The sequence below is a fragment of the Diplotaxodon limnothrissa genome, linkage group LG10 (assembly GCF_057381915.1).
Source record: "Diplotaxodon limnothrissa isolate DT_005_m linkage group LG10, D_limnothrissa_male_GT1.1, whole genome shotgun sequence".
In the NCBI taxonomy this organism is placed as follows: domain Eukaryota; kingdom Metazoa; phylum Chordata; class Actinopteri; order Cichliformes; family Cichlidae; genus Diplotaxodon; species Diplotaxodon limnothrissa.
Genome location: NC_140605.1, coordinates 4,135,705 through 4,149,434, shown reverse-complemented (window position 1 = coordinate 4,149,434; position 13,730 = coordinate 4,135,705). Strand labels below are relative to the sequence as shown.

General features: G+C 39.9%; 1 protein-coding gene across 1 annotated transcript; it reads left to right on the top strand.

The window, feature by feature from the left end:
• The first annotated feature begins 1,917 nt into the window (after positions 1 to 1,917).
• Positions 1,918 to 8,957, top strand: capns1a (calpain, small subunit 1 a). Its single transcript, XM_085363342.1, has 11 exons — positions 1,918 to 2,008; positions 2,975 to 3,031; positions 3,130 to 3,166; positions 3,266 to 3,358; positions 4,690 to 4,747; positions 4,881 to 4,945; positions 5,977 to 6,045; positions 6,492 to 6,570; positions 7,591 to 7,707; positions 7,806 to 7,864; positions 7,973 to 8,957. The coding sequence occupies exons 2-11, from the start codon at positions 2,985 to 2,987 to the stop codon at positions 7,997 to 7,999; spliced, it is 651 nt and encodes a 216-aa protein (XP_085219468.1). The 5' UTR covers positions 1,918 to 2,008; positions 2,975 to 2,984; the 3' UTR covers positions 8,000 to 8,957.
• The last annotated feature ends 4,773 nt before the right edge of the window (positions 8,958 to 13,730 follow it).

The following is a 13,730-nucleotide window of genomic DNA, read 5'->3' as shown; positions in this document are numbered from 1 at the left end:
GAAGCTTCATCTGCCCATCACTAAGGTGACTCCAGCAACTGCAGCACAAGAGAGTCTTGTTAACAAGCGAAATCACAGCATGTTACCAACATGTGTTGATGACAAACTGGCAGAGAATGAACATCAACTTGTGGCTTAAATTCCTCTGACTTGATGGCTCCAGGCTTGCACGAGCTGGAGGAGTTGGCCCTGCCCAGGGGCGGATCCCAGGTAAGTTCAGGAGCCTTACGGAAATTCCAGCCACCCACCACAGACCATGACAATTGTTACTATTGCTCACTCATAAAAATCAAGCTTTAAGTATTTTTTAAGTACTAAGTACTGTGCATTCACAATTAACAGGTTGCCTTGTCTTTGGCATCTTGTCCTAGATCATTCCCTTTGCCTTTTCCGATTAAATGTTTCAGATCAATAAAAAATGCATTTTGTATTTACTACGATTGTCTAATATGTGTTTGCATAATTTATGTAATACTTATCTGTTCACCGCAACCATTTCCATCCTATCTGACAATCTCCCGACCTCCACAACACTATTCCCATACTCTTTCTTCATTATTTCCCAACTCCATTTTCCTTCCAATGTACACCATGGCAGATCATTTTGAATCTAGCTCCTATATGGCCTTGCTTCCCTTTCACCCGGTGTTCTGCACACACAATAGATCTACCTTTGTTTTGTCCATCATATCAACCAGCTCGCTCGCTTTTCCAGTCATGGGTTTTAGATTTAGTCTCTCCCTGCCATAGCTGGGTTTGAAATAAAACAAAAATAACAAAATACAGAATTATCTCTTCACTTGAAATGAAAGTAGCACAAAGAAAAAACTTACTCAATGGCCCCAACCCTACTGTATATCTGATTCAGTCCTGGTGCCTAAACCAACCATTTATCTATTCTGAGTCATGGGTCAACATACCCCCCAAAACACAATCCAGTGAGGGGCACTGTAGGTCCAGCCATAACCTTGTAGAAATCCCGTAGTCTTTTCAAAGTAAATGCCATCCAGATTGTCAGATAATTATTTGTGCCAAGTTTTACTGTTTTGTTTTTAAAAGAATCAATACAATTACAAGGGCCCAGACCTCAAAAGCTGCCTTTCCTCACTGCCTCACCAGTTCCCTTACCTGTTAAAGTAGGTGAGCATGACATGGGTGCTTCTATTACTGTGTTTTCACAGTACACACCTTTTTTAGGTGTACAATATGTGCCATGTTATGACTCAGAATAGGAAGTGGATTACTACATTAGCAACCACTACAACCAAGTAAGTGTTCCAGTTTCATGAGCAGGAGCTCTAGGTGTATGGGTTTAGAAGGTCACTGGCAAATACCAGTCCTCCAAACTGCAGTTTGGGAACCACATACAACAATAATTACAACAATCTGTTGGAAGTCTTTAGACCTTATAAAAAAAAATACTTCATCAAACCTTTTTCGATTCCCGCCCCACCCACTTCACAAATGAGAAGCGGCAATGTTGATCATGTGATTTTACAGTTAGAGCTTTGCAGGGGGAAAAAAATCCTGGCATTAATGTATCATAGTTTATCTGTCTTAGCGTTGATGCTCAGTGTCTTGAATTCTTTTTGACTGAGATCTAAATTCCATCAACAAGAGTATACAAACAGAGCTAATTTATGGAAAAATGTGTTTCTTTGTAAATACAAGTAGCTAATACAAGGGAAGTGGTATTTTCATGCTTATGATATTATGCGTGTCTGATAACAAACACAAGGTAACGATTTGAAGGTACGTCATAAAACGCTGTTAGTATCACCGAGTAGTATAAAGACAGAAATCATTTGTATTCCATCATACTGAATTTGGTAAAGATAGGAGCCCGGAGCACAGGCGGAAATAAACCACCAGCCCTCCTCCTTCCTCCGATGTGTGGTAGTCAGTTGGGGCGTGTTGAAGAGCTCCTCCTACCAGCTGAGTTAGTGGAAGTCACGCAAGCCTCCCCAAATATCCTGCGGTCAACTTTACAAAGCTTGCTACGTTACAGGTAAATATACATTAAACGTAGCGATTTCATAGAACAAATGAAAACAGTTCGGGTTTAGTTAAGTGTCAAGTTTTACTGAATATGACGGCTATGTTTATTCGTGTAGCTGAATTAGCTCAGAGCTAAGATAGCAAGTGTAAATCAGCTGCTTTCCAGTATATCGTTAGTTTAAGTGCGTGCTGCGACGTTACGAGTTTTTCGTTTTCATACGGTATTTTAACGCCACTGAGCAGCTGCAGGGCGAATAACAAGCTGACCTGAAACAGTGCTAGTTTTGAAGCATAACGCTACATAGCATGCGGATATATATTAAGTTTGCGTCGTTACCTAACCACACAATCTAGCAGTGCTGTTTAGAGGGGGACGTTTTACTGACTAGACCCCCTCATATATGTTCAGAGATGTCATTATCGATTTGCGAAGAACAAAGATAACTTTTCAAATCTCATCCCGTTTCAGTCTGGGTGCGTCATGGATTTTCTTCCATATCAGGAAACATTTTAACAGGGTCTTTTGGGTGTGTCGTTAATTAATGAGTCTATGAAGAAAACAAACAGTGTGTTTAAAAACTACAGTGTTTGTGCGTCTTGATGCATGCTCAATCATTCAGGTAATTCAATCTCCAAACGTTGATTCTGTTCATCTGGACGGGGCGTTTTCAGTGGGAGAAACGTTTCCTCACTTATCCAAGTGACTTCTTCAGTCTCAGCTGACTGCAGGTTTCCCCAATCTTATAAACACTACATTTGCATAATGACTGAAACCAGCCCACTGAAGGAACAATGGGCTGGGAGGTCAGTTCCTTCATCATAATTATGCAAATTCTCATAATCATTGATCAACAACCACTGATCAAGAGTGTGATACGTGTGATTCAGTGTTTGTGAAGGGTGTCACGCATTTTACCGTGTGTTTATATATTTATTCAAGAAAAAACAAATAAATATTTGCATTTTGCATTCACAGTTGACAGAAGATGAATTTTGTCAAAGCGATTATTGGAGGCATCATTGATGCTGCTGGGTGAGATTCTGAAATAAGTACCAAGTACCAGGTAGGCAAAAATTTGGTCGGTCTGTTGGTCTAACATCTGCTTTTGATCTCTGCTCCTGCCTTTGTAGCAACATCGACCCAAACCAGTTTGTGCCTTCTCAACCCGTGAGTTTACATCGTTTCATCACTGCCCATCACTTCTAATTTCTAGATTGGTGATTGGTGATAGCATTTCTAATATTTTCTCGGGCATCTGTCCCACAGCCTCCACCACGCATGCCAGTTACGTATGCAGCACAAAATGAGAGTGAAGAAGAAAAGCAGTTCCGCAGAGTTTTCCAACAGATTGCTGGAGATGTAAGTGCAATGCCTAGTTATGCTTCTCTTTAAATCTGTTGCTTTTTTTTTTTTGCCTTTTTTTTGCAGTGATCTGTTTCATTTTTAATGTGAAAACATACAATTGTAATTTAGTGCTAAGAGGTATGGCCAAGCGATTGTATTATGGTGTTTTGGTTTGGTTTTTCTAACTTCTGGGATTCCCTGTTTGCTTTTTGTTGACATTAATATTAATGTGTCCAGCAGAACTGTCAAATGCAGCTTAAAAAACTCAGTTTGAACTTAGACTATTCCATTTTTCACACCTGTTTTATTTATTTTTCATTGACTGAATAATTACCTTTTCCTCTTCTGACGGGTGTACTATGAAGCTAAGTTTATGGCTTCGCAAACTGAGTTGAGCTTAAAGAGTTTTCTGTGTCCTAAAAGCGGCTCTCTTGTTATCTGGATAATTCACTGTAGTAACTCATGCCAAACACGTAACCTGGCCCACCGTGCATTTTATTGCCACAGGAATGTAAATATATTACTCTGATGCAGAAAAATATATCAATGTTTTTATATGTGACTCTAATCTGCTGCTAAGGACACAAACCAAGAATACTGGTTTAGTTAGAAAAAATGATTTCACTTTGATCTACTGACATAATAAAGCTAAAAAATATAACTCTTTAGGTCACTATCCAATAGGCTAATTAAACTGGATACATTTAAACATTTTTAAGTTGCAGCGCTCTAATGGGCAGCTGGCACTGCAGGCCTTAAAGCTGAAGGCTCTCCCTCCCATTCTACTTTTAAACTCTAGGAACCACAAGTAGTCTGAGAGTGAAGTGCTCTGTTGGGACAGTATGATACTACAATCTCTTTAAGATATGATGGGGCGAGATTATCCAAGACTTTGTATGTGAGGAGACAACTTTAAATTTAATTAAATTCAATCCCCAGCTGGAGTTTTAGGTTTTGCTGGGCCAGCTAAGGCAAAGAAGAAAAAAAAAAAAAAGCCTGACTGTGTTCACAATAAACCCGTCTGTCATTGTGGAGGAGCTGCTTGAGCTCCACCCACAATGCCTGTTAACCTGTTAACTGTTAAACAGTCATGGGTTGTTTTGGAACATCTGTTATACTGTTGCTGAATGTGGCCCCCGAGCCCTTCCCAGTGGTTAAAAGAGTATACCATGTTATGCTTCTTTTGAAAAACTCATCTCATTAAAATAAATAAAATCAAACCTATACATCAGGTGTATGACCCAGCAGTAATATGGATATTGTTTTGATCATTTAGCTAAACCATACAGCTGTGTCTCTGCAGGTTTCTTCATGTTTTTTAATGATGTTCCATATTTTTCATGTAGGATATGGAAGTGAGCCCAAACGAGCTGATGAACATCCTGAACAGAATCATTGCAAAGCGTAAGATGTGTCTGCATTTGTCATACTTATTTTCATTATGCTTATGATTCAATTCTTCAGAATACATATACATTTTAGGGTTTCTTTTCTTTCTTTCTCTTTTTTACTAATAGATTTTTTTGTTATGTTTTAGATCATGATCTGAAGACAGATGGTTTCAGCATTGAGTCTTGCAGGAGCATGGTGGCAGTCATGGATGTATCTTTTCCTTCATTAGTACTCTGTGTGTTTTATATAACCTGGGTGACAGTATTGAACTGTCACTGACAGCAAAAGTTTAAAAAATGATGCAGAACAAATAGAAACAGACAACTAAAGTGGGGATATGTTGGCTTAACAGGCCCATTCATACCTGTGGCTTACTAAAACCTTAAAGCTGCAGTGGACTGAAATCCAGAGAAAACCAAAAACAACTGAAGTCTTCATACACATTTTCTTTTACCCTCTCTGTTCTAGGCTCCTCCCATCACACAGTTCATATCTGGGTAAAAGTAAAAAATGACACTAAGCAATTATATAATTTAGAACGGCGACTTTACAAAATGCAGAAATGGATGTTGCTTTGAACATGTCTAAATATGTCTTTTGAAAACGACTTGAGCACTGTTAAATTGTATATACAGAAGTGTGTTAGTTAAAATCTGAATGGCCTATTGAAAGGCAACGAAACGATTCATTTTAGTTCATTTTTAACAGTTCAAGGTGGTCTGGTAATATAGCACCGTACGTAGCACTATGGGTGACACACTTATAGGCACGTTATAGTTCACTGGGTTGTTGTAGTATGTATATCATCTCTGCTGTCCGCAGTTGGCTGTTTGACAGGGGTATATATTCTGTAATTCTGTTCATTGTCCTAATTGAACAATAACGAAACGCTTTAGCTAGCCCTTCATGTGTTGCTAAGCTGTGGATTTAGAAAACATCTGACGGACTCAAACTTAGACTTTTTTTCTCCTGAGCCAACATAATATTGTAGCAGTGGATGGGGAGGATTAATCACATTAAAATGTTTGGGAAGTTGAACACTGAGAGGACCACAAAGTTTCAGCTGACAGTCTTATTTGCATGTTTATGAAAAGAAAAGTTAAATGAGAAATTTGTAATATGTGGTGGATTCCCTACTGAAAAGGCATGTGAAACCCATTGTGCAAACACTGTGCAAGTAACTTCGCAACTGTTTGCTTAACTAGAGAAGTTGTTGTCTTTTGGCCTTAACGCTTTTTCAGTCTGACAGCACTGGAAAACTTGGCTTTCATGAATTCAAACACCTCTGGGACAATATAAAAAGATGGCAGGCAAGTACAGTTTCATTTTATTTATCCTGCACATCTGTTTCTCTGTTGCATAGTCTAAGGCATTACTGTGGTCAGGCTTAACCATTTACAGCAGGGGGGGGGTCACAGAAGAATAAGTGGCTTAAAGATTTTACAGCATCAGCTGCTTAGGCGGGCTGATTTGAATACACACTGTGCCAAACTTCTCCCTAATTTGGTTAGCCGCCATGTTTTTACAACATAGAAATGTGATCTGTATAATTTTTTTTATTTTTATTTTTTGGCTGAAGGAGATACAAGTTGTAACTTGTATATGGTGGTGATTGAATTTAAACCTTTATGGCTTGGGAGTTGTGAATACAGCTCTTTTTCCTTTTTTCCTTTTACCCTTTTTAGGTTGTCAGTGATCTTACCAGGAAACCTGGGTTGCCACAAATGTTTTAAATGTTTCTATTGTTCTTACTTAGGGAGTGTACAAGGCCCACGACTCCGATCACTCCGGTGTCATTGGAGCAAATGAGCTGCCTGAGGCTTTCAGAGCTGCTGGTGAGAATTTTTTTGTTCTTCTGCATTGTTCAAATGGTTCCACAGCACTTCACAAGAATGAAGGGAAAAGATTTACTTAATCCTCTAAGAAGAGACACTGGAAAAACAATACCTATACATACAATAACTGTTGTATGTACTTGATGTTAAGGTTCGTGTTTAGTTTAATAAGCCAGAAAAAATTTGAGGCTTGGTTTAATAATTAGTCATTTACAACCCCAGGTCTGAAAAATTTAGGACACTGTATGAAATGTAATGAAAAACAGAAAACGGCATGTTCACAATAGAAGATTGAAAATGTCAATGGAATGGATACAGTATGTAGACACATTGTTTCACTTGCAATGCAAACTCAGCAGCCTGCAACAAGTGCTTTAAGGTGATACTGTGCAAAGGAGGTAACTCCTAGAATCTGATGAAACACCTGGCGACGCATAGCGGGTTTATTTTTAAAGCCGAGAAATGCACCGTACCTACTGCGGGTGTGGTGCTTGTTATCGGACCCGGAGTTAGCAACATCCCCCAAGAACCCGAAGAGGAGAGTCCTGGCCCCTAGCCCTGCCAGTGTAGCAGAAATGATGACGGATGATGACGGCAGCAGCAGCCGTTCTTCTCTGCATGAGTAGCTCAATGTTGTTCGTGTGTAATTTACGTTGAGTAGGCTAACCACGTTATTACATCAATGCATGTAAGGTGAACTAGCAAACACCGTCGTAGTTACATGCAGCTGTCTTCTTGTTTGATGGCAGATACTCCCTTCACCCTGGCCAAAAAGGCTAAAATGACCAAAGAAAAATTGGAAAACCGTTAAACATGAGAGGTTTTAGGACAAAGTTTGTGTTCTTGATTCTTTAAGCACCGGCACCGTTTCAAAAGTACAGGTTTGGCACCGGTATCGGATAAAACCTAAACGATACCCATCCCTAGATATAAGCAGCACAGCCTTATCCAGACATAATGCACATGTACCTGTTGTTGTACTGCTTAATTGTAACACACAGTTGTGCGTCTCTTCGTTAGGCTTCCCTCTCAGTGGTCAGCTGTACCAGATGATCATTCGCAGATACAGCGATGAAAGTGGAAACATGGATTTTGACAACTACATTGGCTGTCTCGTAAGGCTGGATGCAATGTGCCGTAAGTTTCATTTTAAAGACCAATCACTAAATTAATTCTTTATAGTTTAGTGTGATAGGAATGATTGACTCGGAAGTTTAATACCTGTTCTGAATCAGGTGCCTTCAAAACCTTGGATAAGGATAACAACGGGACCATCAAAGTTAATGTTCAAGAGGTAAAGTAATCTTTGTTGTTTGTATCAGTGGGTTTTGACTTCAGTTCAGACCGTTTTAAAGTATTTGACTGGTTGTTTTGTTCTTTGCTTTTCTTTGTGTCTTTTCAGTGGCTCCAGCTCACCATGTACTCTTAAGTCCAGATCATGTTTCTCCGGCTTGTTTCATGGAACCACTTTGTTTATATACACAATTCGAGATATTTTAATCATCATCCCAATAACTTCCTGTGTTAGCAAATCCCTTGTGTGTGCAGGCTTATTTTCACAATTGCATGTTAATGGAAACATGTGGTATTCTTCACAGCTCTTAAAACTTACACGAAAGATTGGAAAACACTGTTAACAAAGCTGCATGCAGAATGCTGCCGTAGCTGACGATGATCAAAGGTGAATGCTAATAAACGCTTTGGACAGCTGTGAAATCACATAGTTGTGTAAAAGTGATAGTATGTTGAATTGCTGCCATTTTTTGGCATTTTCTTTTGATCTTCCTCACACCCCAAATTTCTAAATGGCACAAGAAGATCCTGCTTCTGCCGCCCTGGGATTTGTAATTTAAAATCTAATGTGAAAACAGTATTGCTCTTTGTCTGGGGCTGATTTGACAATCACCATGTCTTAGAGAATTGGTAGAAACATGTTTTTGCTCATTGGTTGTTTTTATCCTAAAACCTGATTGTCAGCTGGCTTTTTTTTTTCTTCTTTTTCTGCCTTTTAACTCCAAACTTTGCTGGGAATGCACCTGTGCGCTGCACAAGTGTTGTAAAAGACACACAAACCTCCTTCAGGTGTCACTTTATTAAAGATGTGACTTCTATTCTCTGAGCACAGGTCAGCTGTGATGTGGTAGACTAGGCATCGCACACCTCTTTCCACCCGTTCTACTAGCTTAGATCTTTCTAGGAATTGTGTGGGTGTGTGAGCGCTGATTGCTGTGTTGACAACTCTTTGTGGCTGCTATTAGTTCTGTTACACCTGTTGGGGCAGGTAGCCTATTTCATCAGTAAACATGTAGGTCCTTAGAATTTCATAAATTCTCAGTAGTTCCACCCAGTTTCATCCTGAGCAGAGGACAAAGCATAGTTGCAGCAAACCCCTCCCAAAGGCAGCTCACACCTAACTGAATGATGTGTCACTCTGAATATTCCTTCCAGAAGAAATTATGTAGAGACATTATTATTATTAACAAATAAACACATTTCCATTGACCTCCTCTTATCATGGCTGTCACTCATGCAGTGATACCAAGAGCTGTTTTCAGGTGTTGTGGCTGAAGAGTGAGCCCATACAGTGTAACATGTGGCCACATCTCTTGCAGTTCTAAATGTTATGGGTGTGTCTAAGCAAGCATGAGCAACAGGATAAACAGGCTGTCAGTCTGTGCACACCCATGCAGCTCAGAGGAAGAGGTTTCATTTTATAAAACAGGTATGAGCACCATATCCTTGCTGAGACTCTGCCATGGAAGAGACCGCTGATGTTAAACTTTTCAACCCTATATTCAGCGTTTGTGAAACCAGCCCCAGCTCCTCTGACTGTAGATTTGTGCTCACTGAGACTGTACTGGCTCACAGATTTGTGTTTGCTGGTGAGTTACAGCACTGTAGGAACACACAGCATGAATTATTGATTTCTACACTCCATTCTTTTACATCATAGACTGTTATTGCATCTTATCACTATCAGAATGCCTTTTACGGCCACTAGATGGCTACTTGGTTTTTAAACATATATATCCTGTACTTTCTGGGTCCTGCACTTAATGGTAAGTTGATGCAACGACCCAACATAGCTGACTTTATCTTCCATCTATAGTAGTAATGTACATTAAAGTGTGAAAGGTGTGAGCTTTGCTCGAAAGGCTAATGTGCCATGTTTTCTGTTTGAAGTGAAAGTCTGCCATAGTTTTGTGTGTCTCAGCTTTCTGATCACTTATGCCTCCATTAGATGATGCCAGCATAGTGTGTGAGCTGATGCTGTATGCCACTAATGCATGAAGCCCAAAGTGAAATGCCATAATTAAGGGGTTTTAATCCTGTAACTCTTTATGCCACAGCCATTAAACTGTTATTGGATTTGCTTGATAAATGACCTGTACTGCATTTGGAATAAAAACATCATGTTAAATATGTCAGTCTTATTATTGGTGTACTGCTGACAAATACTCTGCGTGGGTTATTAAAGAGTGACGCCTTGGTCAGTTTAAAGCAGAAGATGATCAGTGATGGATGTTTTGTAAACGGCTTCAATATGATCATAGACTCTGAAAGTTGAAACAAAGTTCTGTAAAAACATCCTTCGGTATACTGTGCGTGGCACATCATCTTCTGGTTTTCATGTGCATCTTATCACTTTTAAACAAAGACGCTTCTTGTTTGGAAAAGTGTTTAAAATGCATTTACTCTAAGGCAGAGCTGTCAGACTCACTCACTTTGATCTTAATGTCTCAGTTTCCTATATGATGAATGCGTAAAATTGCAGAAAACATTCTGGTAAGTTATTGCCCAAACCTTTCTGTAGTTTTTATTGCTTAATGAAAATATCAATTTCTAGTAGATGGTGAAAAAACAGGAACTTTTCTGTCATTTCATTGATTATCTAATAATACTTTGGTATTTTTGAATGGCTATGTGGGAGGTCTTTATCAGCCCAAAAACTTGCACGACTTCTACAGATACAGTTGTAAGTCCAAAAATTGATGTGCTAGTTATTTTCCAAAGCCTTCTATTTGGCTGGATTGAAGTCTTTGCCGGGCTATTTCCAGCCCCTGTGCCTTACGTTTGACACTCCTACTAATACACACACACAAACAGATTTGTCAGACCCATCCTAAATTGATCTTTTTTTTACATTTAAGTAATTAACATGCCACTGAATAAAACATACAAGGGGAATTTGAAAGCTGTTTTGTGTGAATCCACAATATGTGGTCAAAGGAGCTCTTTATGCAGATGAGAGAGGCCATTCCTTAAGCTGCAAAATCAAAACTGTTTAATCAAAGAGAGCATGAGTATTTGGAGTGGTCACATCAGTGGTTTAGGATGTTCTGGGAAGACCAACAATGGTTTTTGGCAATATAAAACAAAACGCTGATATCTTCAAAGACAAGTGTGGTGGGTAATTGCAGGATCGTTTAGTAAATCGGCCCCTTAACATCATTCACTTTCTTCAAGGCTGCCATAAAGACAAAAGACTAACAAGCTGCACACCATCCATCTGCATTTAAAAGAAAAAAGAAGATGAATTAGAATGAAGTAAAAAAAAAAAAAAAAAAAGACAAACCTGTTCTGGAACTGTATTTTTTTGAACACATGAAGATAAAATATATCTGCACGAGAGTTGATACAGAGTAATCCATGAACATGGATGACTTCATTAGCACTTCTCGATAATGTGACAGAGGACAGAAGCAGTTGAAGGAATTCTAAAGCGTATAGTTATGCTATTTACTCATATTCAGTCTCTATTACTGGCTTGGGCCACCTTTTGCCTTTATTCTTAATGGTGCTGAGAATATTTCTGAGAGATTTGACTTGACAGCATCACACATCCCACCACATCCCAAATTGGTTTGAGATCCGGTGTCTGCAGAGGCAGTTAGAAAACAGTGAACTCAATGTCATGTTAAAGCATGGACCAGTATCCTGCTGACAGTGATCAGAAGATGAGCACATCGTGGTCATTTAAGGAACACGAGGCAGGATGGATCTATGCAGTCATTTATGCCAAATTCTGACCCTCTCGTAATTGAGACTCATTAGATCTGACAACGTCTGACAATGGCTGTGTGGAAAAATCTCTGTAGTTAAGAAGTTTCTAAAATACTCAGACCAGCCTGTTTGGCACCAACATTGACAGTCACTTACGTCACCTTTCTTCCACAGTCTGATGTTTGGTTTGGATACAGACCACAAGGATGAAATGTTAGCATGGCAAAAATCTTCTTTATGTAGCTCCTTTTAGATGTTGCCATAGCATACAGTCTGACTCCATCTCACTCTGTCTCCAACATCCTCTTCTGTCACACCAACCCTCTGCATGCTGTACTTTACTGCGTTCATTCATCTATAAACCTCTGAGATCTTACTTTTTCCTCCCTCCTGGCAGCTCTATATTCACCACCTTTTGTTCACTATCTCCACTCTCCTTCTGCACGTGTTTAAACCATCTCAGCATTGCCTCTCTAACTTTGTCTCCAAAGTACTCAACTCGAGCTGTACCTCTGATGTAAAGTACTCATGTCTAATCTTGTTCATCCTAGTCACTCCCAGTGAAAACCTTTACATATTCATCTCTGCCACCTACTGCTCAGCCTCCTTCTCCACCTTCTCAGCAACATCTTATAAACCTTCCTTTTCACTCTTGCACCTGAGCTCCTGTCACACTCATCTCCATCAACTCCATCCTGCCTGTAGTCTAATTTTCACCTCACCTGTGCACTGTCTGTTGCTTTGGATAGTTGACTTCAGGTATTTAAACTCATCTACCTTCACTACCTCTACTCCTTGCATGTTCACATTTCCAGCTGTTTTCTCTCGTTCCCACAAGTATTCTGTCTTGCTTCTACTGACTTTCACTCTTCTTCTTTCCAGGGCATACCTCTGCCTCTTCAGATTCTCTTCCACCTGCTTACTATGCTCATAACAATATTATCTGGAAGCATCAGAGTCCATGGAGATTCCTACCTGACCTCGTCAGAGGTCAATCACCATTGTATACAAGATGGGGCTGAGAGCAGATCCCTGATGAAATCCCACCCCCATCTTGATCCCAGCTCATAATGCACTCAATACTGTTTCACTGACTTCACACATGTCCGTTACTACTACCCTGCCACTGCTGACCTACGTAGTACCACATTTCCTTTCTTGGCATCCTATCATATGCTTTCTCTAGATCAGGGGTGGGCAACTCCAGGCCTCGAGGGCCGGTGTCCCTGCAGGTTTTAGATGTGTCCTTGAACCAACACAGCTGATTTAAATGGCTAAATTAGCTCCTCAACGGCTGTGTCCCAATTCAGGGTCTGCACGCTTGAAGTGCGCATTTTAAGTGCGGTTACGTCACCGCCACGCGACGACGGCTGTCCCAATTCGAAGTGTGCTTCAAATACATACTCCAAATGCGCCGTCGATTTCCCAAAATACCAAGCGTGGTCCGGTGCATGCTTCGTGGTCCCATATATCCCACAATTCATAGCGCGGCGGTGGGTGTGGATAAGTTTGCCGCAGAAAGGAGCTGCTGAAGAGGTTTCTTTTTTCTTTTCTCCAAACTTTATTGAAATTATAAAGCGAACAGTCAGTCATTCCAGTACATACAAGGCAAATAAGAGTAACAATATACAGTACAATGAAATAGGAAGGATAAATAAATAAAGGATAAAAAAAGAAAAAAAGGGGGGGGGGGGGGAATGTGACAGACTTCATAACAACTTTGTACACAGTAAAAAATGGAGTGTCAATATTTCAGAGTAAACCTATTTTAACCTAGATAGAGTATTTACAACTCGATGAGGAGTAAACCAGCTCTAACATCAGAGTTAAAAGTCAGTGTAAAGTTTGTTAGTCACGCAGTGAAGACTTCACTCCACACAGTGTTGATTATTACCAGTCCGCAGGCGTGTGTGGCCTCAGAGCTCTAATGCGCAGGGAATTTTCTCCGAAGAGCTGCCACAGTCAGGTAAGTGAAGTTAACATTCCCATATTGGTAACATTGTTTAAAAGGTATTTTTAAACTAAGTAGCTCTTTGTAGTTTCACTGATGTCGAGTGAGGACATGTTAGCAGCATTTACCCATAGGTTTAATGGCATTCCAGTAGCTACATGCTAGCAGTTGCTAAAAGTTAAGATGTTCGTTATCTTCTCACTGC